The 27,025-nt window shown below is 33.2% G+C and overlaps 4 protein-coding genes across 5 annotated transcripts; 1 reads left to right on the forward strand and 3 right to left on the reverse strand.

Annotated features, from left to right (window-relative positions):
* The first annotated feature begins 1,296 nt into the window (after positions 1-1,296).
* Positions 1,297-9,851, forward strand: LOC106772657. The gene is made up of 13 exons (XM_014659196.2): positions 1,297-1,591; positions 2,432-2,490; positions 2,956-3,227; positions 3,309-3,383; positions 3,468-3,526; positions 3,657-3,792; positions 4,366-4,462; positions 4,575-4,641; positions 7,127-7,225; positions 7,863-7,952; positions 8,273-8,427; positions 9,061-9,162; positions 9,290-9,851. Exons 3-13 carry the CDS (start codon positions 2,975-2,977, stop codon positions 9,432-9,434), a joined length of 1,278 nt encoding a protein of 425 aa, XP_014514682.1. The 5' UTR covers positions 1,297-1,591; positions 2,432-2,490; positions 2,956-2,974; the 3' UTR covers positions 9,435-9,851.
* A 2,451-nt stretch (positions 9,852-12,302) lies between these two features.
* LOC106769799 (coiled-coil domain-containing protein 12) lies at positions 12,303-15,715 on the reverse strand. Of its 2 annotated transcripts, XM_022785268.1 has the most exons (5): positions 15,414-15,715; positions 15,211-15,334; positions 15,001-15,115; positions 12,872-12,928; positions 12,303-12,647 (listed from the first exon to the last, which is right to left on the reverse strand). In XM_022785268.1, the coding sequence occupies exons 1-4, from the start codon at positions 15,557-15,559 to the stop codon at positions 12,906-12,908; spliced, it is 408 nt and encodes a 135-aa protein (XP_022640989.1). In that variant the 5' UTR covers positions 15,560-15,715; the 3' UTR covers positions 12,303-12,647; positions 12,872-12,905. The 2 variants fall into 2 exon arrangements, with proteins under 2 accessions (XP_022640989.1, XP_014511049.1); XM_014655563.2 differs by lacking the exon at positions 12,872-12,928.
* A 3,690-nt stretch (positions 15,716-19,405) lies between these two features.
* Positions 19,406-20,822, reverse strand: LOC106771476 (NDR1/HIN1-like protein 6). Its single transcript, XM_014657465.2, has one exon. The coding sequence runs from the start codon at positions 20,407-20,409 to the stop codon at positions 19,660-19,662; it is 750 nt and encodes a 249-aa protein (XP_014512951.1). The 5' UTR covers positions 20,410-20,822; the 3' UTR covers positions 19,406-19,659.
* A 649-nt stretch (positions 20,823-21,471) lies between these two features.
* On the reverse strand, positions 21,472-23,742 carry LOC106771040 (UPF0426 protein At1g28150, chloroplastic). The gene is made up of 3 exons (XM_014656920.2): positions 23,547-23,742; positions 23,309-23,467; positions 21,472-21,863 (listed from the first exon to the last, which is right to left on the reverse strand). Exons 1-3 carry the CDS (start codon positions 23,589-23,591, stop codon positions 21,687-21,689), a joined length of 381 nt encoding a protein of 126 aa, XP_014512406.1. The 5' UTR covers positions 23,592-23,742; the 3' UTR covers positions 21,472-21,686.
* Between the last annotated feature and the right edge of the window lie 3,283 nt (positions 23,743-27,025).

Here is a 27,025-nt window from a genome sequence, read left to right on the forward strand (position 1 = left end):
ATGCTCAGTGTTATTATGGTGTACTTGAGGATAAAAAGACTTCAACAAAAAAGGAAGGAGATCCTTTGTTTGAGGGAGGATGTGATCGTAAGTATCCATAAACTACTTGAACGACGAGTGCCACTTATCCCATTACAAACCTCACAACCACCACTAGGATCGAAATATCAAAGAATATGACCGATCGATCAATAGTCAAGATAATTAACTCTAATATTAAAAAACATAAACGTAAAATATAGTTATCAACAAAAATTATTAATAAAAGTCATATTTATATAACATGTGACTTAAGTAATTGGGAAGAGGAGTGAACAATGCTTTCATTAATTCATAGATAAAGAAGAGAAAATTAATATCTAAAGAACACGAACTATATACTTTAAAAGAGACATAATAAAACCAAATATAATTGATTAAAGAAACAATGTGGACCGTCTAAAAACATGGCATAATTTAGGCACTTTAACAAAATTTTACTAACTAATCTTCGCAAATTATATTAGAATAATCATAAGTTTATAGTTTAACTTAATAATACCATTCAAGAAGAAAATAGCAAGCCATGTTGAAAAATGAAAAAAAAAATTAAAGAAATTAGGTATTGGAAATAAACGAGGGTTGCTCTTGATTTTGTGATGACATCACTCTTGCATGCAGTTCAAATTTCTGCACACCTAATCTTCCTATGTAATACCCACTTGCAGTTTTTATATTAATTATTTAATATTTAATATTTATTTCTAGAAGGGAAAAAATGAAAAAAGACTGAGACGGCAAGCAATCTCTTTGTGTGTATACTGTAGGAATTGCCAGTGTTGGTCACTTGGCACTCACTCAGGACAAAATCAAACAATTTATTATTTTAAAATATAAAAGTATTTTATAATTTTTAAAAAATCATATAACTATTTTATTTTATTCATTTTCGTCATCAGTTTAAATCTTAACACAAAGCTAATCTAAAAAGGTAGGTGGAATGGAAAAAAAGAAAAAAGAAAAAGGAAGGAGTAAAACCAGCTTGGCACAGCACAAAGTAGAACTGAGAATCAATGAGGCTTCAAAAAGACGTGGTTTTTCCAAAATGTGCGCCATTTAAACGCAATTGGAACTAATATATTAATCTCAGTAATTAACAATAATATATAAAGCCACCTAATGCTAATGCTAATTCTAATTCTAATGTTAATGCTAATTCCATTTTGTAGTTGTGGCTGTTTACAACTTACAACATCGTAGGCAGTGTCGTACAGACACACATACATCATATTCTTATTATGTTATTGCTATGCATGAATAAAAACAAGCAATATCCCAATGTTCCACAATAATTAAAATATATTTGTAATTTTGTTCTCAAAGATAGAAGAAGACTCTGTCTCTGTCTCTGTCTCTGTCTCTGTATCTGTCTTTGTCTCTGTTCGTCTCTCTGAAGGAATCGCTAAGGATCACATTCTTTTCAAGTTTAATTTCTGCTTCTGTGCACCTCTAAAAGTTCTCTGCTTTTTTAGGGTTCCTTTGATTCTTAATTGGGTTGCAATTGGGTGTCTCACTCTGCTTTGCCCAATTGATGCCACTGTAGTTGTTCATGGTAAGACTCATTAGCAGCATGCGATTTTGAATAGGATATCATGGTGGATCTTTTTTTCTTCGGAAATGATGAATACAGGTGGGGGGTTTGTTGAAACAAGTGCTTTTTTCTGGGTTGGGGATTGTATCATGTTGGAAAATTAGTTCAACTTGTGTGTTGGAATGAATTCGGACAAAGTTTTTTTTTTTTGGGTGGTGGGTAGGTGTGGTGTTAATATAAATTCTGAAATCCAAGGTTTTATGTGATTTTCATTAATCCAATGGTGCATTTTTCTGGTTTGTTTAAAAAAGTTTCGATCTCTGGAGCTTTTATTTTTGTCATTACTGTTTTCCTGATTTATCGGTGGCTTTAGTGACAGTGGTGTGAAGCTGTGACAGGACATCAATTAGTGCAAGAAAGAGATATAAAAAATGCCAATGTTCCTTTGCGTTTCTGCAATTGTTGCTTGTTTGGATTTCTTTGGAAACCCCTTACTTAACTCATGATTCTCACTTTTTGCAAACTTTTCTCCTGCTATCTTCTCCAATTTTATGAGCGGAAACTTTTTCCTTGAAGTTTCTTTACCCTGAGGAAGTTCTCATGCGGGTTGTTGCTTATGTTGGGTTTGTGTTGTTGGTGTAACGAGGTGCACGGGGGGACTGTTACCTTTAGTTTTTACTATCACCAATTCACTATTCAAGCCTATTGCAATCTTTTGAAACCTTTCCCTTGTCATCCCAATCAAGAATTGGCACGGACCACACTTGTCGTGTCTCATGCCGTTCTTGTGATCTAGTTGCTTTTATGTCTATATTTTTTTTTCCTCAACCTCACGTTTCTCCCTGTGAATTTTTGAAACAGATAATAGTAGAACTTTTGACCTGACCAGTGAAGAGTGAACTGCCAGGGCATACGACAAGGTTAGTTGGATAAATCCTTGGTGCTTATTTTTTATTACGAGTTATGATTATGGAATGAGGAAAATAAATAAAGAAATCAGAATCATTATTGCTGCTGAAAATTGCCTAATAAAAAAACTCAATGCTGTCAAATAAAGTATATGTCAGTTTTAAAATAATATTGGAGAGCCCTGGTACAGCTTAAAATGTACTGCCGCTCGTGAGTAACCTACTACCACTTATTTGTTGGTTGACATTTAATTACTCATGTTAATGGCTTTTTACTGGTAGTTTACCTCTAAGTTTTGAGTATTCTCTAAGCTTTTTGAACTTTGATTGATGAACAGTCATCTTTGTTTCGCGAATAAATCTGAGACTGATACTTGTATCTCTCTGTCTCTTAATGTCAGAGACAATAGAAACTCGTTGTGTGCACAGAAACACTAATTTTTTGGTGGTGATTCACTGTGTCTTTTTCTGTATCAGCTGGTATAGTACTCAGGATATGGGCTGCTTCGTCTCCACTCCAAAGGATTCTAGTGGGAATAGAAGAAGACCAGGGAGTATTGGGGAGGTTTCTGTGTATGTTCCCGGTCTAAGAATTCCTAAACCTGTTGATTTTGCCCTGTCACTTGGTGATTACTTGTCCAAGAATATAGTGGAACGCCTGTCTGCGCTTAGAACTCGTATAGTTGTAATGGCTGGTCAAGAAGGGCCTACAATTACAAGAACAAAAAGGAAAAGTGCCACCCAACATGGTTAGTGCTAGCAAGGATGAATCATTTTATAGTGAATGAGTTGCTCAAATTTAATGATGCATCACACAATTTCATCCTCAGGAGGTTCAACATTGGCTGATCTTCAGCAGGCTCTTGAAGACTACTTGCCAGTACTTTTGGGATTAGTCGAAAATGGTAAAACATGTTTTAGCCTATTCATACTTGATGAATGTTCTCTCCACAACTTGTCCTGATTAATCGCTTATCTTTATTATGCAGGAAGCCATTTACAATACAAAATACAGTTTGGTTGGGTGAATCAAGAGGATGATGCAGAGGTAATCCCTACTTTTTTAATTCATGTGTTTCTGCTTTGATTTGTATGTTTACCTGTATACAATATAATGCTGATATTTTTCTATCTGCTCCACTTTTTGTTTGTTTGCTGGTGCAACTGCTTTTTCCCAGGAAACAGCCATGTCAAATGCCTGGTATGAGGTGTTGTCAGTTTTGCACTTGATGGCTACGCTATCATTATCACAAGCCAATTTATTACTTCTTCCCAGAGCGACCGCTGATGGTCATCAGCCAAAAGTATCAGAAGGTATTAAGTTTTTTTTTGGCACATGTCAACATACTCCTTGTAACTTGCCTGGTAATCTTATTGGTTTTTACATCAAACAACCAAAATACATTGGATAAAAATAATTCCAATTGGGAACACCAGTAGAATATCTTGTGGTTTTCTGTTAATCTTGTTTCTGCTTTGTGTGTTTGATTTTGTGGTTACATGGAATCTTATTCTTTAATGACTAGTGTTTACTAATTTATCAGTTTCTATTTGAAGTTTGACGAAAGATAATTCTCTTTCTTTTTTTTGTTCTGTCTTGTTTTTTCATAGCCTATGCAGTAAATAGTTCATTGCAGTTCTTAGTGTTCATGTCTAGTTATCATAATTTGGCATGGAAATTTCATCATCTTATTGACAGAATATTACAAAATTTCCTGTAATTTTTTTCACATGTTCACTATATATTGTGTTAGCTGATTAAATGGAAACAAATTTTTAATCGTCTTATATGCTGCAATGCTCTGTTTCTAATGATACTGCTTCATAGATACCTTTATGTATACTATTCCTATTGGGAAGTTTGAACTTTTGGTTATTTACTGACAGAAAGCAGACGAGCTTCTGTTGATATCTTCCTAAAGGCAGCTGGGTATCTTGATTGTGCTGTAAGGCATGTTCTTCCACAGTTGCCTGCCGAACTCAGGTTTGTACACATGTAATACCATCAGTTGACTTCACAGTTTTTTGGAATCTAAACAACCATCTTTATTTTTATTTTCTTTTTATCACTCTTCTCACTGTTAATTTGATTATAGGAGAAATTTACCAGTAGACCTTGCAGAAGGAGTTCTCCGAGCACTTTGTTTGCAAGCATTGGGGCAGGTATTATAGTTTTTGCCCCGTAAAAGAATTATGAACTGAAAACCATTACAGTAATCGATGTTTCTTGAATGTTGTAAATATTTATGGAGCCAATCTTCTTATCCATCATTCTTTTGCGAAGTTATGTTGCATTTTCAAGAAATGATTAATGGAATTAGCTTTGCGAAGTTATTTATACATTTGCTATTAAAATCGGGAATGGACCAGGCCTAACTCAATCCAAATATAGCTCAAAAGAAAGGATTGCCCAAGTCATTATAAAAGATCCTTTGTCTTTTAGGCATTTTCTGGGACAGTTTGGAATCTTAATACATTCCCATTATATACAAAGTTGGACATCTGGGATGTGGAGTTTTCAAGAGTGGATATTTGATGGTAGCCTAACATCAAATAAGCTCTAATATTAAATCACAAATCCACTACTTAAAATGCTTATGTTGTTTGAAGGAGGCTCATTAATGTTTTTTGTACTTTTAAAATCTCTTACTCTAGTCTATCTTGTATTGAAATTTGCTTTATATTAGAAGAATATGGGAATGTCTGCTCAAAGTAGACTACTTACTCACAAACTAAGACTTTGATACTTCCCCACAAACTAATTTGGCCTTAAGAATGGAGTATGCTTGACTTAACCGCCAAAGCTTGCTTAAGTAAGGAATTGGAACATTCTTGATGTCATAAACTTGAAATATGAGGTGTGAAGTTTGCTAGACTTGACATATGTGAGTGCACCATCATCTTAGGTGGGATAGGGCTTAGATATTCTTGGGAAGTGTGAGTTTTAGGTTTAACTTAATCTTGCAAAACACCTTGTTACACCAAGGATTGAACATGGGTGATCGATAGTGGGTGACATGATATGTCTAACAAACTTTGCTTGGATAAGCTAAGATACCATCTTATAAAGTATAGGTTTTAGGCCTAACTAAATCTCACAGTTGAGTTGTGGGGTGAGATTTGCATCCTTTTGTATATCTCTAGTTGATATGGGATTGTCAACAAATATCTTATTTTAAACCAACTAACCTAGAAGCTTCGGCTATTTGGTGAGAATACATAAACGTTTACTATTTTTATAATGCTGACATCTATCATAAAATTGCTCAAATCATTTGCTTTATGTTTAAGTTTGCTAGACTGCATTACTTAATAACAATGCTACAATGCTTGAGTTTTTCTTCTAGTGAATAATAGTGACATGTCACGGGAATTGTTATGCTTGATGTAAAGAGAATACAACGACAAACAACCTTGTTGTATTAGATGATGCAATGAGAAAATAATAGAATTAATGACCAAATATTATAAGACTAGTTTTATGCTTCCTGTATTTTTCTATTCTTTTCTTTTATGAAGATAAAACTGCCATTGTAATCAGAGAAAAAAGGGGTTATGGGCCCAAGATAATCTGTTCTTGCTTAGAGTAAGACACATTTGCCAACAATTTGAGCACCATTCAAATAGAGGTTCAATTAAAAATTCTGTGCTTGACAGATGCTTTTTTCACTTAAAGTCTGTTATTATTCTTCAATTTAATCTTCCACATAGGTGGGCCATTCAAAAGTTTTTGGTCGAGCAGATTTCAGACATTTCCTCTTCAAAAAGCTTACAGAAATATTGAGAAAGGATACGTATAAATTTGCTCATAGTAAGGCTAGTAACAGAAAATATTTCATTTTAAGCTTGTAGAAGAGTAATAGACAGAGTTCTTATGTTGAGTAATCGAATCTGAGAACCATGTGTTTGACTTTTCAGTATATTAGTTCATGCCTTTGTTGCCATAATCTAGGAGAATGAATTGACAAAGGTGAAAATAAAGGAGTAATAATCAAAGAGTTTGATTTTTAGGAGGGCAATTGTTGAAGGAGATATTTATTGTTACTGGGTGTATCCGATGTTTTGTGATGGAGGTTAGGTAGACCAAATCTTAATTAAATGATGGTGTTCGAGTCACTATGTTCTTATTGTGTGACTATAAATTATAGTTTTTAGTCTAGTGGTAAATGGTAGAGAAAGAAATGTTTGTCATTAGTATTTGCCTCAAATTTCAAGTCAACTCTTAGGTCAAATGATATATAAATCATAATATAAAATTTTATGAATTGAGGGTGAAATTTAAAGCTAACAACGGACAATAAGGGGGACATTGTGATTTGTGATTACAATCATTGTGTAAATCCCTGAGGGTTGCTATCATTTCAATTGAATTCATTTTGTAAATTGCTTTGGATTTTGTATTAATTACCATATTTGATTAAAAGTTTTAGATCTAAAGATGCATTTTTCCATTTAAGAATTTGTGTAATTCAAAACCGTAGTTGAGTATATATGACTCTCCTACCTGGGGGTAAATGCCATGTAAAACATTAACAATACTGCATAGAAGACCCGAGAAGGGGTTCAATATATAGATTTAGATACCTTTCCCACACTCTCTATCTCATATATATTTTGGGTATACTTGTTTATTTTTCTGTTTTAATAGGGTGTAGATATCCAACTTGGAATGGCAATTGATAGTACCAAAGCCACTCTCGCAGTGAAGCGTAGACTTGCATGTGAGATGGTGAAATATTGGCAGCAGGTACAAATGCAGAGTTTTCAATTGCTCTAATTAATGCATTTCAAATATTCATTGACATATCTAATGGAGTTATGGGAACCTTCATTTTATTGCTGGTGCATTTTATATTTGAACAGTCCATACAAATTTCTCTTTCCTTTTTTCCAGGGTGGGGTGAGGTGTGTAAAGAATGCTAGAACCTAGGAGTTGTATATGAGCATGTGACATTTTCTATATAAATTCAAATTCAAATACAAGTTCTTTTAACTGTACAACTCTTAAATGTAGTGAATATCATTGTGTCCTGTGGAACAATTTCTTTTCTGGTTTTGCATTGTGTACGTTCTCTTAGCATAGATCCTGTTCCGTTGATAAATTTGTTGATTTCTTTCTAAAAGAATTTCAAAGCCAAGTAACTAACCTGCAACTGTTCATTCTCAATTTATCTTTTATTCTTTTTCTTCCATACCCAATTTCTGATGGCATCTCCAACATGTTTCTCTTGGTTCTGGAACAATAGCATTTTTTCCCTTAGACAAATTTTTGTTTTAATTCTTTATACCCAGTATGAGTATGCATATCATATGTGTTCATTAGTTTGCTAACGTGAGTGCATTTACCAGCATACATAACTTTATTCACGCTTTTCATTTTGCAGGCTCAAGATAATATTACGAACCTTCCATTAGCAAATGGTTGGGGTGAAAAACATCGTCTCTTTGTGAAATGGAAGTATGTTGAGGCAAAGGTTTGTGTTTTTTCTCCGCAGTTATTTGTATCTTCCTATTTTATTATTGTGAATTTCTTTATATAGTAAAACTAGAGTGGAATTTTGTGGTTACTGGCTGCCTTGTGCTTATAAATGCAGTTGAAGCTATTTGATTCATTTTTATATTTTATGCTCTTAATCTTACTTAATGAAACCTTGAACGGCACAGCTACTTTTGTATATGGTGTTTCTTTTGATTTTAGCATACTCATGCACAGTTTAGGAACAAGCAAAGAAGATGCCTTTGGCATAAGCAAGTGATGTGAAGTTATTTATATGTATATTGTAATGATTTCTAGGCTGCAGCATATTATTACCATGGATTGATTCTTGATGAGGGAAACACGGAGAAATCTCATGGAATGGCCGTAGCTGCTTTACAAGCTGCTGATGAGTATTTCAAAGAAAGCAAGAAGCTGTGTGAAGCCTTTCATGCAGCACCCCCATTGTCAAGGTTATTCACAACATTCCCTTAAAAGAAACTGATTTGTTTTATACTGTTATCTTATGTTATCTTCAGAAAAAAAGAGTTATACTAATTTTAGAACCTCCTTGAGCCAATATTTAAATCACGAGTCATGTCTGATATATAAAATGTTAGCATCCTTAACTGTGTTTATCCCATTTTTTTGAATGAATATGCGGTGAATTTTACGAGATGGACCTAATCACTAAGATGTCATGCCAGGGTGTTGATTCATTCATCTTTCAAACTATAAGAAAACCTAGTAGGAATAGGCTAAAGAAGACTAACACTAAATTCTCCAAAGCAATAACTTCTAAAAATTAAAAGGCCTTATTTGGAATGTAAAAGGATTGGTTAATGATAAATTTTTTAATGTGATGAGAAATTTGACTTTTACCTGATGTATGGAGTTCAAAGTAGTTTTCTTATAAGTGCGAAGTAATTTTATCATAGATTTGGTGTAATTCTCCATGTTATTTTTTTCCTTTTTTTTAATAAAATCTTCATATAATGGCAGCTATGCCTAGTATGAATTTATTTGAACTTTCTGTTAAAAGAGAAAATCATTTTTGGCTGTAGTATTATTTTTCATGGTCCATCTAACTGGCAGTCATGGTGCAGAAATCCACCACTTTGGGGGACAATGAAATATCTTTTTGAGAAAATTCCAAAGGATACTTCAAGCAAGGTGCGAGTAAACCGTGATCTGTATACCTATGAGAGGTAAACTTTAGTGCATAAGTAAATTGTTGCATAAATGGAATTTCATAGTTGGTAATGATTCTTGGTTAGTGAAAAGTGAAGTAGATGACTGATAAAATGATGCGTTTTGTGTCAATGTTTATTACAGAATCATGGAAACAGCACCAACATTGCCTGATTTTGCCTTGGCTTTAAAACCAGATGAATATCAACTTCCTCAGGTTGATTCCTCTTGGAGAACAGAAAATGTGAAAGGGGGACAAAGTGGTGCCACAAATAATCTCAATGGATGATGACAAATGAAAATTGATTAAACCATATAAATTTGCAGATCTCAGATGTCAGCTTATCAGAAAAAAGGATGCCAATCAACTTGAAGCTCAAAAGGGTGATTTTCCAATGCTTTGTCAATAGTTGAAAATTAACTATTTCCGATTGTGACTACCTTTTCCCTCGTTTTTTCTCCATAAATTGATTCCCTCCTCCACAATATTTGAAAAAAGAAGGCCTGCAAGTGGAAATAGAGCTTCAAGTTGGGTTAATGTAAATTGTTCACTTTAGGAAAAAAAAAAAAAGGGGTTTCCTTGCCAATACCCCAAATAATATGATCGTTACTGTTTTGGTTATGCATCAAATCAGTCAAATCCTCCATTTGTCAAACAAGGTTGTACAAGTGATTGTGTGTATAGACTTGTGCATTGCAGAGAAAATATGGTTACCTTAAGGTTGTGTTAAAATTCGAAAGAATTTTTAATCAAAGAGAATTTATGACGTGCTAAGGTGATCTAGATACGTTAATAGCATTCTTGACATTTTATCAAACATTATTGGTGTGCCATGTCTATCAAGCCCACCAGGTATATGCGTTATTTTGATCAGTATTATTTTAAAATATATATATATATATATATATATATATGAAATAAGAATAGAAATATAACAATTTCGAAGCTGAACTTTTTTAGATTTAATTCAACCTTATAAGTTGTAGCTCATTTTGTCACGTTATTTTCTAAATGCAACGTTATTTTATTGGCCATCTGATGCTAAGAAAACTATACTCTTGTATATGCCTTCAATATAGTCATTGAGTTTGAGCTATACCTTTGAAGGTGTTACAACTTTCAGAAAAAAAAAAAAAAAACTGCCTTTTAATCCAATGTACCGTGTATTTTGTTTGTAAACTTTTTTGACAGGCTGAATAAGATTTTATCATATTTCTACTTTCTCAAAAATCCCATCTTTAATAAATATTTACCCCATTTGCCACATTATATACGCGAATATCCCGTTTCATTGTGGACTTGAAAATCTGTGTGTGAAGCAGCGATTTCTGAATAAGGTACTATAGTTTTTAAAACAATTGCTTAGAGAAATAGTATTTAAAGTAAATAAAAAAACGCACTTTTATTAATTAGTATTTAAAGTAAAATTAAAATATTTTTTTTATAATAGAGAAAAGTATTAAGCTTTAATACTATTAATATTTTCATAATTAAAATATAATATTTTACTCTGCCATAAAAAGTATTATTTTAATTTGGTATTTAATTTAAAAATTGAATAATATTTGTGAGTTATTTAATTACTCAATTTAATGCATTTTCTACGAAAAAATACGTAATTAAATAACTATACAAGTACACTTACAATTGTTTACAGAAATCAATCAATAAGAAAAGCTTACTCAAAAATATCAAATCTCGTTCTTAAAAACAATTAGAAATTATTGCAATCAATTTTAATTATTTAAAGTTGTTGATAATCATCTAGCGTGTGTTTGCATGAACAGATTTAACTGTTCTCTTTCATGTTCGCTTGAGAGGAAAAGCGATGAAAAGCGACAATGGTGGGATGGATGAATTTTCGGTCACTCGCAGATGTGAAGAGATTTGAGTGGATTGAATATAAAAGGTCTTATTTTCCCTTCGATTTCAAGTGTATATTTTGGTTTTATTTTTGTTATTTTTAATGTTGCAGAGATGTAGATGAGGTTGATGTCCGTACGAAGATGAAGAAAAAGATGGTTAAAGATGAATATGAATATTTGAAGACGAAGAAGATGAAGAAGCAATAGTTGAAAATGAGATTTGAAGAGAGGAGTATTCGATCATGCAACCCATATTCGGTTCCAGGATTAAGAAGAAAAATATAGGAACCTGTATTCGCTTCCCTTTTCTTTTTATTTGGTTCCCAAGCATGGTATACGAAGACATTCTGTGTGTTTTTGTTTTTGGTTGTGATTGTTTTTGATTGCCCTCTGTTGTTGTTTGCATGAAATACTGGAAAATGTTCTTAACTTTGCATAGAGGGGAAACATATGTAAATGTTTGAAACACTCAAACACACACCTGGGATTTTTTTTGCATGTTTTTAACTCAGCACGTGGCAAATGAAGTTCATAGCTGTAATGGTGAGGGAAACAAAAGACAAATAAAACAATTGTTAAAATATTTTTCATTCATAATGATTATTGTAATTTAATAAAGCAAATCAATATAAAGTTACTCTATGATAATAAATGTATCATAAATATATTTGTTTATAATAATAATAATAATAAATAATAATAATAATAGTAATAATAATAAAAAATAAAATAATAATAATAAGACAATTTTTTTCATGTTAAAATTTTTTTTCTTATAATAATTTTTACAATTATACATAGTATTAACCATTATAATTTTATATTACTTTTACTATTAAGGGTATTTTAGTAATCTTCAATTTCTATCAATTAAATAAATTTTTTAAATCTGTCACATGAATTTGATTCCACACTAATTCTCACTCTTAAATCCACTCTCAATTACCCACAAATCCACTAAAAAAAATAACAAAAAAATTACCCTCAAATCCACTCAAATCATCTCCAAATCTTACCATCCCAACTGAGCATTAGTAAATTTAAAAAACAAAACCATTATGAAATTGATTTAGCATTACCGATTTCTCAAAGCAATTGGTAAAAAGAAATTGAATAGCCACTCGATATATCAGGTCCTCGCCAGCTCATTCCTCAACACACAGTTAAACGGGCTATTTATGGTTATTTGGGAAAATATTTATAATATTTTAAAAAAATGATCAATGCTGAACATTGAGGTACGGATATTATTGCCCAATCGTCAAAAAATCCCGTTTCCACAATGGCCAGGGAACATAAAAGAGGAAAATAAATTAAATCTCCCATATTTGAGTAGTGTTATGTATAAACTAATTGATACAACTATCAGAATCGCAGGGATATTTACCTCTACAAACAGATCTAATATACTCAAACTTGTTCATGGAAAGAGAAGTGAATGATACGAAATTCACGATAGACTGCTAAATCTGTGTCAGATTCCTATTCTTTATGCGTTAATAACAAGCTTAAATGGAACAGGAGTTCTCAAAATATTGCTTCGATATCTTTCAGTTTCCGTAACAAAATGCAATCTACTCTGCTGTGCCATTTGTATCATCTCCTTCAGTCAATTGTTTTTGCTTCTCTTGTTCCACTGTCCAAAAAGAGCATTGTAGTGACTCCAAATTTCATTAGAAGGCACAAAGACTACACAAGTAATTCAGATGAAGTAGTGTTTACAATGAAACTAACAAACAATAGAAAAAAAAAGAGTTCTCTTATCCAACTAAATAGAATATAGATAAATTATTTGCATATTTCTGGCCAGCGGAAACGAAAGACCCTATAAAATTTGCATATACTAGATTCACACAGTACCTAGATGGCATCCTGTGACCGTGTCTCATGTCATCTATGTATCCAACCTGACTTCACCTAGAGTAATAAGACATCTGTTGTATTAATTTTAGGATAATAATATTTGACAACATTTTAACAACATCTACGTGTTATTCTGTGATTAGTCCAAAATTCCACAATCAATAATAATAATTATAAAAACCATGGACCAATCACAAAATGACATATAAATAGTGTTAAAATATTGTCGAAAAATGTTGTCAAAGTATCATTATTCTTAATTTATTGTTTAGGCCAAAGTTATTAGATTCTTACCGTTTGTGATTCCAAATGCATGATTTGATATGATTTAGAAAGCTAATAATTAATAATTACATATCATTTGATGAGTCACAAACGATTTTCAATCATGCAAACGTGCATGAGTTGACGTTATTCTATATCATTGATATGAATTGAACAACTCATGATTTTTTCTAGAAAGTAAATATTCAACCTTAAATTGTAAGAAGAGATTGAAGGAGCACTACTAAGGCCCCATTATTTGGTTACACCCTAGCTTTGTTATCAATTTTCTGAAGCGAAGAATTCAAGCAGTCACTCAACGTATCCTAGTTGGTTGTCTGCCATCCTTTCCGATTAGGTTAGGGGGAAAATAAATCCAAACAGAACTGAACCAACCTAATCCATTTAGGTTCGGAAATCACTTAATTGAGTCAGCTATAGATTTTTTATTTTAAAATTGAAAAAATATACTACGGGAAATTAATAAAAATCAATAGGCAATAGGGGTTAGTAGCAGGTTGGGGTCAATGGGCTGGCCGAAGCACAGTAACAAAAAGGAACACACTAGAAGAGTTTCGACCCTGGTTTGGGAAATGAAATGAAAAGGTCAGGTAACACAAAATACAATATTATCGTTGTAGTTTGCACCTGATCGAGTTGTCACTCATTTTTCTGCTGGTTAATTTGGGTGCGTACCTCATTCTCAAGAGAGAAGACAATTTTATTATATAAGATTGGATTAATACTATTGTGTACCATTGAACAAATACATGCATGTGTCATTGTTGCATTTTCATTGAAGGTGCTATTCTACTTGGCTCCTTGCTTTGCTACATGGAATGCCACCTTGCATTTCGTACCATCAACCTATTTGACCATGTATTATGTGGTTTAAATGTTTTTTGGTAAATTGTTTTTAACACAGTGCTACTTTAGTGAAACAACCACAATTCAAAAATTAAATGGTGATTACCAACAATTTGAATTGTGATTTGATAACCTCAGACCCAAATATAATTAATCGAGACAGAACGGACTTCCATTTCAGTCTTTTAAGTTAGCCTCAACAAATATTTAGTATTCGGTCCTACTTCCAAAACTTCTGTTTGTTTTAGTAAAAACTTGTACCTAGCAAAAATGTCACCTTGTCCTAAACACTAACTCTATTTGATTGACTAGCATAAATTGCCTACATGACACACAAGTGGCATCACAGCGGCAAGAACTTGCTCGACAAACCTTTGGGTCTTCCTATTTGGAAAAGAAGAGAAAGACATCAATTATATTTCTGTTCTTCCTTCTGTCATTCCCTTCCATAATCTTTAGCAAGTTTAGGAGAACGAAATAATCTCTTATCATACTGCTCACCAACTGATCCACCATTTTTCCAAATATCAACCCACAGGAGCCAAGTAAGAAGTAGCCAGCAGTGAACTAAAAATGCTTTCCTAAATGAAGCAGTGACTTCGAATAAAATAAAACAAATTGAGGCAAAGAAAACAAAATTAAACGTTACCATTTGTTTTACAGCACTATGACTCAAATATCATCACAAACAATTTGGTTAATCTGTCAACGGGAATTTAGCATTTTGGGCAAACCTGACGACACGAATAAAAGAAACAAGGAAACCAAAAGCAAACTCGAGGGACAGATAGCATAGCTTTCCAGCATTAATCAATAGTTCGCAAGGAAAACCATCGGAGAGTATTTTCAGATGGCATAAAGATTCATGTCATGAAACAAGGTGTCATAAAAAATTAACAAAACTAGGGGAAAGTACCCATAACCATTCACCACCATACGGCAGATACCTATCATCGAGCAACACAATTAAGAAATAAGGACATGGGTAAACGTACCCATGAGCTGATAGAGAGCCTTCTGAGTTCGCTTCTCCAGCTTATCAAACTTCTTCTGCACATCTCTCCGCAGGTCCCAGTTAGGTTTCTTCGGAGCAATATTCAGAAACGGATCCTAATATTTTTGTATAAAAAAATACATATTACGAAACAAAGAGACAGAGAAAAGCAATGACGGATTAACCAATGGAGTACGCACTAGAGTAGTACCTCCTGAGCCTGAGGTTCGGGTGGAGGCACATCGACAGGGTCTTCGAACTTGGGGAGCACCGCAGGGGCAAGCTTCCCTTCCTGGAGGTTCTTGTCATGAGGAACGTAGTTACGAAACTTCATTCTGCAACGCAATTTCAGGAACCGTGAGTTTTTTTGAGTATCAGAGAAAGAGAAGGCATCGAAGGTAGACAGGTACCCACTCTTGTTGTTGATCTTCTTCTTCTTCGGCATCGTCGTTGTCCTTTGGTTCGGGAGCACTGGACAACTCCTGAGCGGCTCTGAGAGCTAGCAGTCTCTCGCGACGGGAGGCAACGCTTTGCTCGATCGAATCCTCTTCACTACCCATTTTTTCCCTCAATCAAAATTTCTTCTACTCTTTCTCTCTGTATTTATGCACACAAAAACCCTAATTCTTCTTCTTCTACTCTATACAAACGCACACAAAACCCTAATCTTTTCTTCACACTCACAAAATCACCTCCTTCAAATGCAATAGCCGATCTCCGACCCAGTGTCTACTGTTCAATTCACCTGTGTTGTTTTTGTTTTATACCCGTATTCTATTTTGTAATTTTAAAAAATAAATACATAAATTATATTTTGAACCTATAATTAATATAATATAGGTTTAATACCTATTTTGGTCCTTTTGGGAGGGTTTGTTCAAAGTGATCATTTCTTTTTTAAAATGTTCACTTTTGCAAAATTTGAGCAAATAACTGTTTTTTGGTAATGGCGTTAATTTTGTTAACGGCAGAGCAAGTGACTAATATATGATGATGTGATATTATTATGTGTTTTAAAAAAAATAAAAAATTGTAATGTGTAAATTAAAATAGTTAGAATTAAATTAAAAAATGAAATTGAGGTAAATAATTAGGGATTTGAATTGTTCGACATTCTGGGTAAACTGCAACTTGGTGGCAATGGCAACTGGGTATATCCCTCAATGTGAATTAACACATGGTGAGAATGGCAACTGGGTATATCCCTCAACTGGCAACTTTGAATTAACACGTGGTGGAGCAAACTGCAGAATTATATCCCTCAATGTGAGAAAACCTGTAACTTGCTCCTCATCATTGCCCAGAAAGCTGAAACTGCTGTTAGTCTCTGTGGTATGCTCCATTATTTGCTTCAGCGTTGCATTTTCCTTGCAGACAACTGGGAAGTCCATTCTGGGTATGAAGCTGTTTTTCAGCCGAAGACTTTCTGTTGTGAGAAAAGCCCCACGATCACGTTCAATGCTTGGCTTACTTTCTGCTTTGTCAGTCTCCATGTAAATAATTAGGGATTTGAATTGATTTTCTAGCGACATCGGGACAAGAGTTTTGATTTAGGTTTCTTGAATCCTCTCTACAAATTTTTGATTCCATCATTTTGGTTAGGGTTTTAATTTGGGTTTATCTGTGCTTGTAATTTTTAAATTAAAAAATTAAATAATTAGGTTATCTCAATTTCATTTTTTAATTTAACCCTAACTATTTTAATTTACACGTCACAATTTTTTATTTTTTTAAAACACATAACAATGCCACATCATCAAGTTAATGCCGTTACAAAAAAGGACCTATTTGCTCAGTTTTTGCAAAAGCTGGGACTTAAGTGAACTTTTTAAAAAAAAGGGAGGACCACTTTGAACAAACCCTCCCAAAAGAGGGACCAAAATAGGTATTAAACCTATAATATATTATCAATTATACTTATTCAATTTTGTGGACGAAGGTCTAAAAAATTAATTTTTTAATCATTTCATATTTTATTTATTTATTTATTTTGTTATTCTAAAAAGCAAATATTTTATTTATTTATTTTAGTTTTTATATATATTTTTATTTTTATTTATTTTGATTTACTTGTATCGTTTCATTTTAATAGTATAAAATATTAAAATAAAACTATACATATATTAGGAGGAACTTGAGACTTTGAGAAGTAAATTTTACTTTTTAAGAACATAACTTATTTATGTCTCTCAACTTTATGTTGAAATAACTAGAAAGATGTTCTCTTCTTAAGTTCACAACAGTTAAGGTGATCATTGCAAAGAGAAAAGAAATACATGACAGATAAAAAGAAAAATAAGGGTAAGCTAATGATACAAAAACACTTCATATAATACATTAACATTGCATGCACGAAACATAAATCACATATTATAATCCAAACATCCTAAAGATGCCAAGACGTGGACTGGACATTCTGAATTTAGTATGAATATTGAACTATGATAGTTCATACACTTGTAGTGGTGAAACAACTGGTCTACCCCAAGCTACCACATAAGGTTAATCTGTTATCACTCATTTTAGGCCAAGGTAAAGTCCCTATACTATGACCTCATGCTACTCTCATTACATGCCTCATCTTTCTGTACTTGAGAATGAATGACCATTAGAGTGTTATGACGAACCCAAAGACCGAGTTTCCTATATTCATAATTATAATACTTGAAACCACCAACAAGTTCCTCCTTGAAACTCATTTCCATAACTTTCCATTCAATACAAATACACACACACATACACAACTTTATGTATCATAACAAAATCCACATTAAACCATTTCACATATATCAAAAGATTCAAAACAATGCATAAGAAAACACAGGTCAAACAAAAAACTAGCTAAGGGGCGCTCAGTGCCTGAAAAGGGGTGCCCAAGTACCAAACTCACTAGAATGGGACGCCTGGGGCACTCAGGGGTGTTCAGGTAAAAACTTCTTGAAAAAAGAACGCTCAAGCCTAAAGCTTGTGCAAAAAAGGGCTTAGGGGGCGCTCAAGCCCCATGATAGCAAACAACACACTTCGAAAATGGCTTTTGATGCACTTGAGCTTTGTTCTAATGATCAAGTGGATTCCTTACACCCTATAATTGATGGAAAATAACATTTAGACTTAAAGTAAGATACTCTTTTGATTATTAGACTCAAAACTAGGTGCACCCATCCATTTGACACCTCCAAAAGTACCCAAACTCATTTACACCTTATACACCTAGTTTCTACAGCCTAACAACTTGAACAAGTCCTAATAGACCCAATCATAGATTACAAATATCATCACCTTTAGCCCAGACCTTCTAATTTGAAATCTCACTAGTTAAAACTCCTAAAATTGAACATAAAACCATACAAAACTCCACATTTTCAACTGCTAATTCATTTTACCTTATATTTCCTTTAACTAAGAGCCTAGACAAGTTTAAAATGACCATTAAACAGCTACAAAAACACAATTTCTCTCATTAGATCATTACTTCAAAGTTTCACTTATCAAAACCCCATTTTATAATTAAACCACCATGACTCGAATCATCTTCTTATTTCTGTCCACCACCCTAGTTGTATACCATAAACATTCACACAAACATCCATTCACAATATTATATTCAGTCCAAACATAATTCATACCATACATTCAAGTATAATACCACAAATTAATATATCATCATAATTTAAATCTTAATAAAAACATTCGCATCAACCTGTTTATTGTGCATCACGTTTGTAGCTCTTGATGCCATTTCTAACCACTTAACGTAAACAGCTTAATTGTTATGAATTTATAAAATTTAAGATTCAATTGAGATCGTTTTAAATAAGAACACCGACTAGATATTCTTATTTTTTTTTTTGCAATTTGAATACATTTATAACTTTTAAATTGGTTAACGTTATCTCCTTTATTAAATGTGAGTATTGTGTAAAAAAATACCACATAATCTTTCATTGCGAAGGTTAAATTCTAATATTTATATAAATATTTAAAAAAAAATTCATTAGTGGACCATTTTTGAAATTTTTTAATCAAGTTTCAAACGAAAATTTTTCCATTTTATTTAATTATTTATCTGACTTTTAAAAATCTCTTCAATATACCAAACATATTCATGATATTTGTAACATTTTATGTTGTAGTTCTTTTACTTTCTTTTCTCTTCCTTCATTTGGAGGAAATTTGACTAATTCAATGCTGTGTTTCTATGTGTTTTTTTTTTTTTTTTTTTTTTTTTTTTTTTTTTTTTTTTTTTTTTTTTTTTTTTATCTTAAATCGGTGATTTGTCGGACGTTCTTATCACAGAATCTTGAAACGACTATCCATTTCATCAAAATCAAACAATCGGATATACTGTCAAAATCAGGAATGATATAAGATAAAAAGATAGAAAAAAATTCTATGAATTGCTGCAATAATGTAGTGTAAGAAATATGAAAAATCTTTGATGGACTCCCCATGCTGATAGACACTCTCAAAGAGGAAGAAGAAAAGAAATACAGAGATAATAGCTGGTGATATAGAAACATGGGGTGTTTCGTTACATGGAGTATCGAAAATCTAGAACTCAAAATATCCATGAAAGAATCAAAAGTCTTTCAATCTTAAAAGAAAAAAAGAATACAAACAAACGAGATGAAGCAAGGCAAAAACTCTCTCAGAATGGAAATCAAAGTTTCATTCTGAATTTGCAGTTGCTAGCCTTGATGCTTATGAGATTATTAGATGATAAGCTATCCACCACCAACAGGCATTCTCCCAAGACTCTGATCTTCATCAGCTTCAACCTCCCAAGTTTGATGGCGATTGGTGCATGCACCTTCAGATCCAATGGAATGCGTCCTGTCTGCTGTTGCTGTTGCAGTGCCTCCATTAAGGTGCTTCCAGACTGCACTTGACCACTCAAGGACACGTCGAGCACTGTTTTGTTCTGGTGACCTTGGTAGAACTGCGGCAGTGACCCTTCACAAAGCCTTGTGTTTGTGTACCACACACTTAACTTTCCACCCTTTTCATAGTAGATGCCAATCTTCTTGTTTGGATTGTTTGCTGTGATCTTCACATCAAACTTTGCATACAGACTCATGTCAAAGTTAAGCCTCAGATCACTTATCCTCAGTGTGTCAACTGAGTAATCTGGAAGTTTTGGTTTGAAGACTAGGTAAAGGATTCCAACAATTGCAGCCAGGATAATGAGGAGCAGAACAAACAAGCTTATTGTCCAACACATGCACTTGCAACAACAGCTTCTTTTCCCTGGTTTAGAGTATACTGCTGGCACAGAACGTAGCAGTGGTGGATGGTGTAAAGGGACACCCTTTTCTGATCTTAACGAGCCTGGAGGTACCAGTGGCGTTGTTGGGGGAGGTGGTGCTTCCCCTTCCATAGGGTAGATCCTCAGTCTCTGATGATCTGCCATGAGTAGGAGTGATTTACCGAGTGCTGTTCTTTCTCAAATTTTGTGATAGCAAGCACAGTTTTATTTCTAGCTCGTGTTGCTGCTCCTATATACACACTTATTTCGAATTCTAAATATGAAAGATGCTATTGGAAATTGGAGTGATGGGCCTTTCAAAAGGTACAGTGGTGTGGTTACCTTCCTCACCTACAAACGGCATGTTATTTACCAAAATAGATCAGTGGTAGTTCATCTACATATTGACTCTGCTGTATTGTGTTGCGTCAGATACAAGAGTTTTTTTATATTTTCTTTCAACTAGGCCATGACATCTGTAAAGATGCAGGTTGACAGACTTCAAACCTTTGTATTGTTGTGTTATTTAATTGTATGGTTATTCTTCTTGAATTTTTGCACTTTCATGATTTTGCCACAATGCTTTAAGCAGCAAGCATCATCATTTCCACAATAAGAAATGCATGGCAAGAGCTGGTAATTCTTGACACAAATGAGGAGATGGACGTATTGACGTTCTTTCAAACTTGCTTTGCAGTGAAGGAAACCTTACTTGCCCGTTAAGGCTACTTTTTCACACTTTACAAAAAGGACATTATGTTATATAACTAAATACAATTAGGTCTAAACAAAAACTTAACCAACTATTGGTTGACTTCAATTGGGGTTTGAGGATGTTCCTTAAAACCAAACAAATAGTGTCTATAACTACGAACCTAGGGAGGTAGTTTCTAATGCATGCCCGTCGCAATCAGGAATTATAAAACAAGTTTATTCGCCACAACTACTAAAGTATACCATTAACTGAGGCCGACTCTGACATAAGTATTGAGAAATTTTGTATCTATAACAATTATTAAAATGAAGACCTCGTGCGCAGAATTCTCAATAAATTAAATACACCTTTAGCAAACTGTTTGAGACTAAACTACCTGATTAAATAACTTGCTTTACCATTATATCAAGATAAAGCAGGTTAAAACAAACGGTGTCAATATCGATAATGTCAAGCATCGTTTGTATTTGGTTTCTGAAAAAATGCTTGAGGATAAAATTTAGCTGGCATAATAACAATAGACAGAGACCTTATGATACCAAATCAAGAAAGTTATCACACCAATTCAAATGCTAAAATCAAGAGACAGGAGATGTTCTCCATTTCACATATGTAAATCCAAAGATTATAATTCATGACCAATTGAACCAATTTCCATTGGTATGTGGGCATAATAATCCCACGCAAGTTTTATAAAATTTGTATAATAAAGAAACAATTGTAATTGTTATTCAATCTGAATCTCAAGTGGAGCTGCCTCAGTTGTTGACTCCTCTGTATTCACTTCTTCTTCGCTAATACCTGCAGCTTCCAAAGTCCTAGTAACCCATTCCTTGAGAGGGTCCTCATTCAAATCTAGCCTTAAAACACCCGCAAATATTCCACCCAAAAATGCCACTGGTTCCTGCAATTATAGCAATGACAAAGGGTGCTAAAAGCAAGTAAAATTTTCGATGCCAACAGAATGCTTTTTCACTCTACAGTATTGCGACAACAGCCGAGTAAATGTCAAGAGTCAAGGAAAACTACAGCTAATCAATGCTTTTAAATTACTGGCCGTAGGTTTTAACAAAGTAACAAGGTCTCTGTCTATTTCAAGTCAGCAAAAATAAAACCAACTTTTTACTGTATGGTTTTTTGTGGACAAAACAGAAAATCAATAAAATATTTACCCATGAACTGAACAGGAATTCGACGTTTTCACCATAAATTGCATCTCAGCTGTCATAAAATTTACTCAAACACAGGAGGCATGTTCTTGAAGGCATAAAGTGTATGGATCTATTTGGAGAAAACTTCTCCATAAGCACTTCGCTTCAAAAATCTCCCACCACGAGCCTTATCTATTGACAACTCACTTGTTTACGAACCAGTGATACAAGTGTTTAGACTATGGGCAACAGTTAAGTATAACCTCACTTCTTATGTTGGAAGCAAAGGTCACATGACACAAATCTGGAATAGCATATCAGTTCTTTTTTACAATCATGCCATATAGTCCCACCAATAAACCACAAAATTCAACAATATCAATGGATCTTTCACTCCCTCCCCCCAAACAAAAAGAAAAGCTTAATAATTTGGCCTTCAGCTCTATATAAATTAGACATACGAATACACAAACAATTTATACATTACTTTTTGTGTCTAACCCTTTTCATAATTATGACATGTAATATATGATTTACAAGAGAGAGACCTGCAAAAATATATCGCGGTACAAATTGTTGTATGAATATTTTGTTTTAAAACCATTTATCATAAAATCAAGGCAACAATATACTTGCAAAAATATCCCAACCTACTCCTAGTCCAAAACAAACGTATGACTCGGATTAAGCTCCACTAGAGGTTCTTGTATTCCAGGTGGCAGGATCATCAATATCCTGGTCTCCCTAGTATGTACGGCACCAGTTGGCTCTTCATCATAAGACTAGATAGTAAAATGTAAGCACAGTCTGAAATCCCATTCGTATTTAACAGGGCTACTCATGGTGTTAAGAGATACTTCTATCTTTGTTCGAAAAATCTTTGAAGTCTAACTAAGGAAGTGTATCACTCTTCCTCACAGTCACAAACATTTCTAAAGTCAATTGCAGATGAACCTTGACTTAATTTAAAGTACATTTCGATCGTAACATATTAAATCTGAAAAGCAGATACACCTTTGCTTGTTCATTTTAAAGACAAATTTCACTTAAAAGAAAAGTTTTTTCTTTCATTTCATACGTGCTATGCCACGTGACATGAAACAGTAACAGTTAATCAAAACACAGAATTAGGCCATATGAGATTATATTATATAAGTCTGAGCTATAAAAGAATGGTGAGAATAACAGACACTCATACCTTGAGAGCGTCTTTGACGATGGGATCTTGTTCAGGATTAAAGAAAAAGGCTTTAACCCCATTTCCATTCCTTTTCCCATTTCTACGGATGGTTCTGCTGATTCCTCCTATGCTTGGCCCATGTGACAATAACCTAGCTTCTTGCTTCGATTTCCAGCACTGTGAATCGAATTAACGAGAGGAAAATGAGGAAGTGAGGTGGAACGGAACAAGAGAGGAAGAAGATAAGATAATGAACCTGAATAGATGGCAGCGACGGCAGAGGAGATTTAAGGAGAGACATAGCTATGCTTGCTCTTTTCTTCAACACAATAGATTCGACTTCGCTACCAATTGAAATTCTCTCCACAATTAAGAAAGAAAACTGAAGTTGGGAAATTCTAATTTTCTATATTTATTAACAAAACACAAGATTTTTTCCTTTCGTCATGTGCAACATGGTTGATAAAACACCTAACTCCATCATTTATGAAGAACATTCCTAAAATGTTTTATTTCCTTTTTTTTTTTAAGGAAAAGAAGGTTAAATATAATAAATGAAAATCAAATGAAGGAAGGGTTAAAGAAAGACAATGTATATTTGGTTTTAAAGAAAAAGGAAAGAATTGATAATATTAAGGTGTTCAAATAAGGTTAAAAGCTCTTTTTCTCCCCGTTTTGATTCAGAAAATTCGAAATGGTTCCTATGTTTTTTTTTTTGTGTTCAATTGTAATTCGTGTTCAATTAAGTCCTTTTCACTAACTCCGTTAAAATTGTTAACAGCAAGTTGTCCAAGTGTGCAATCAGAAAATGAAATGTCATTTATTTACTTACGTGTACTCCTAGTAATGTTGAAAGTGAGATTGAAAAGAATTAGGATTTCCTTTTAAATATGATTAATTAGAAATTTAGGATTCTCTTTTAATTATAATTAAGACTTAATTAGAGTTAAGATCCTATTATTAAAAATTAAATTTATAATAAGTGAAACCCTAATTAAATTTTAAATTAGAATTATCTTATCTAGGTTTTAGTTAATCCCCTTGGAAGAGGACCCTAATCACAACATTTTTTTCCCCAATTTTGAGTTGTCTTCCTTCACGGCCAAACCAAATTAAGGGAGCACAAGCACTCACCTTTTTGTTTTAGTTCTGGTTCGCGTCACAAGGAGTGAATGCTTCCTTTCTCTTATCTTTCTTGGTTCTGATTGGGGGGTTTTGCACGTTGGGGATGCGAGTTCAGGTGGCTAGGGTGCGAACTCCTTTTTCGCGGCGCCAGGGCTCACGGGGAGGATGCATTGCAGTTTTGAGGCTTTCTATGCTCATTCTTGGCTTGTGATTTAAGGTTGTTCTTGTGTTTCTATTTCTTCTCTACAGGTTGACAATTATAGGTTGAGAGTTTTGATCTTGTAATTTGGGAGTTTGGTTTTAGGGTTTCTGAATTTGGGAATTTTTGGGGGGTTTGGTTTTAGGGTTTCTAAAATTAGGAATGTGTTGGGTTGGAGGAGTTGGAATCTTTGTTTTCAAATTGGATTTTGGGGATTTCCTATACTTGAGTTCTTTTTTTTCTTTTTGAAATTTGGAGCTAGGGGTCTTGGTTCTTCCATTTTTGGATTTTAATTGATGGTGGTGGCACAAGTTTGCAACAATGGAGGAGCTGATGGGTACGACCAACAGCGATATCTCTGGCAACGTTGGACTATGGGATGGTGTTAGGACCATTCACTGATGTTCTTCCCAATCTTGCAGATCTCCCTTCCAAACCACGATCAACCCTTTAGACATCAATACCCTTGAAAATAATAAGCCTAATATCAGAAAAGAATTTCAAAAATAATAAGTCCACCTCATTAAGGAAATAAATAACATTTCATTCTCTGACTGCCTAGTTGGACAACTTGCCGTTAACAATTTTAACGGAGTTAGAGAAAAGGACTTAATTGAACACCAATTACGTTCTTTGGGACCAAATTGAATACAAAAAAAAATATGGAGACCGTTTCGAATTTTTCGAACCAAAACTGGGACAAAAAGAGCTTTTAACCTTCAAATAACTATAAAAAATGATTAAAAAGGGCTCTAACCAAGAAATTGATATTCAATTTGTTGAATTTTTTTATACAAGTGGCATTTTATTTCTTGTAATTAAAAACCCAATTTTTATAAAAATGAGTGAGATGATTGGAAAATGTGGAGTTGGTTATAAATACCTATTTTGAAACAAGTATTGAACAAAATTAATTTAATTTCTAAAAAAGTTTAAAGAAAAGTGGAAGAGAACATATTATACGATTATGTATGATGGAAAGATAGATAAAAAAAAGGAATTTTATTTATAACTTATTGATGAATAGTCTTGAAGGGATTTTTTTTTTATTCATTGGATTAACATCTCAAAATTAGTTGATAAAGTATTTAAGATGTTTGATGAAGTTATGGAATTTGTTGAAAAAAAAAGTGTAATGCAAGTGACTATTGAAGCAAATATAAGGTAACTAGAGATTTATTACACATATTATTATAGTCCATGTGTTTTCCATTCCTTTTGACCTTTAAAGATTTTGAAAAAAAATTGGAAAGTTCATCAAATTACTATCAAGAAAATTACTATCAAGAATGAAAGAAAAATGATCACTTACATTTTATAGCACAATAATGTTAATTAAAAGGAAATAAATGACTTGATAAGGTTTGATATGGTTCTATTTGTTATAGTTTATTTTATTCGACTTTTTCTTTATGAATTTGGAAACATTATATTATGAAATGAAGAGTGGAAAATAAGCATTTGAAACTTTACATTAAAGATTAAAAAAAATGAAAATATAAAATTAGATATAAAGTTGTCAAAATGGATCATTCGTTCAATTTATTATGGATTGATCACTCAATTAACCAATCTAATCTGATTCAAGAAATTTGAGTTTGACTCACCACATGTTGGTGGGTTAAACAGGATGACTTATTTAATTAAAAAATTACAATTTTTTTTCTTTGATCTAATATTCTTTTAATATGTAACCGAAATTCAAAAAGTCTAAACCTATTTTAATTTTTTTTCTCATTTTAGAAAATAAATAAATCATTCATCCTAAAGTCTAAATCATAATTCTAGATTATACCTTAACACCTTAGTAAAAGAAAAAGGACTAATGAGAGACAAAGGTAGAAAGTGAATGAAGTGTCATGGGTGTGAGCATCTCAGCCCCAAAATTTTTTAAAAAAAGTTTGCTTGTATTTTGGGTTGGACTATTAAGTTAAGGGCATAATGTGATTTTTTTATTTTTGGGCTCGGAGCAAAACCTTTTCATGGCAATCAAACGACGAATTTGGGGTTACTCCCAGTACCTCCCCAATTCCAACCCCCACCCCCCCATTCCATTTTTACCCTTTGCTCTATTTTTTCTTTTCCAATATTATCCTTTAGCAAAAATTTATATTTAGAAATAAAAGTTTATAATTTTATTCTCCCACCCCCACATAACCTATTTATTCTTTTTTTTTTTATCTTCATGCTTTCATCTTTACTTCTTCCCAGGAATTCTTTGTTCTATTTTTCTAGAAATTCTTTCTCCCATTCTTCTTGTATTTCAAGTGATAATTGAGATATCGATTTCTTCTGGAAGAATTTGTCCTTCAATTATTATATCTCTGCATTACATTGGTGTGGTGGTGTTGTATCCAACCTTTAACCAGCGATCCTCTTCGAGTCGAGATTAGTAATACCTTCGTAAAACC

This window comes from Vigna radiata, chromosome 8 (genome assembly GCF_000741045.1).
Source record: "Vigna radiata var. radiata cultivar VC1973A chromosome 8, Vradiata_ver6, whole genome shotgun sequence".
In the NCBI taxonomy this organism is placed as follows: Eukaryota; Viridiplantae; Streptophyta; class Magnoliopsida; order Fabales; family Fabaceae; genus Vigna; species Vigna radiata.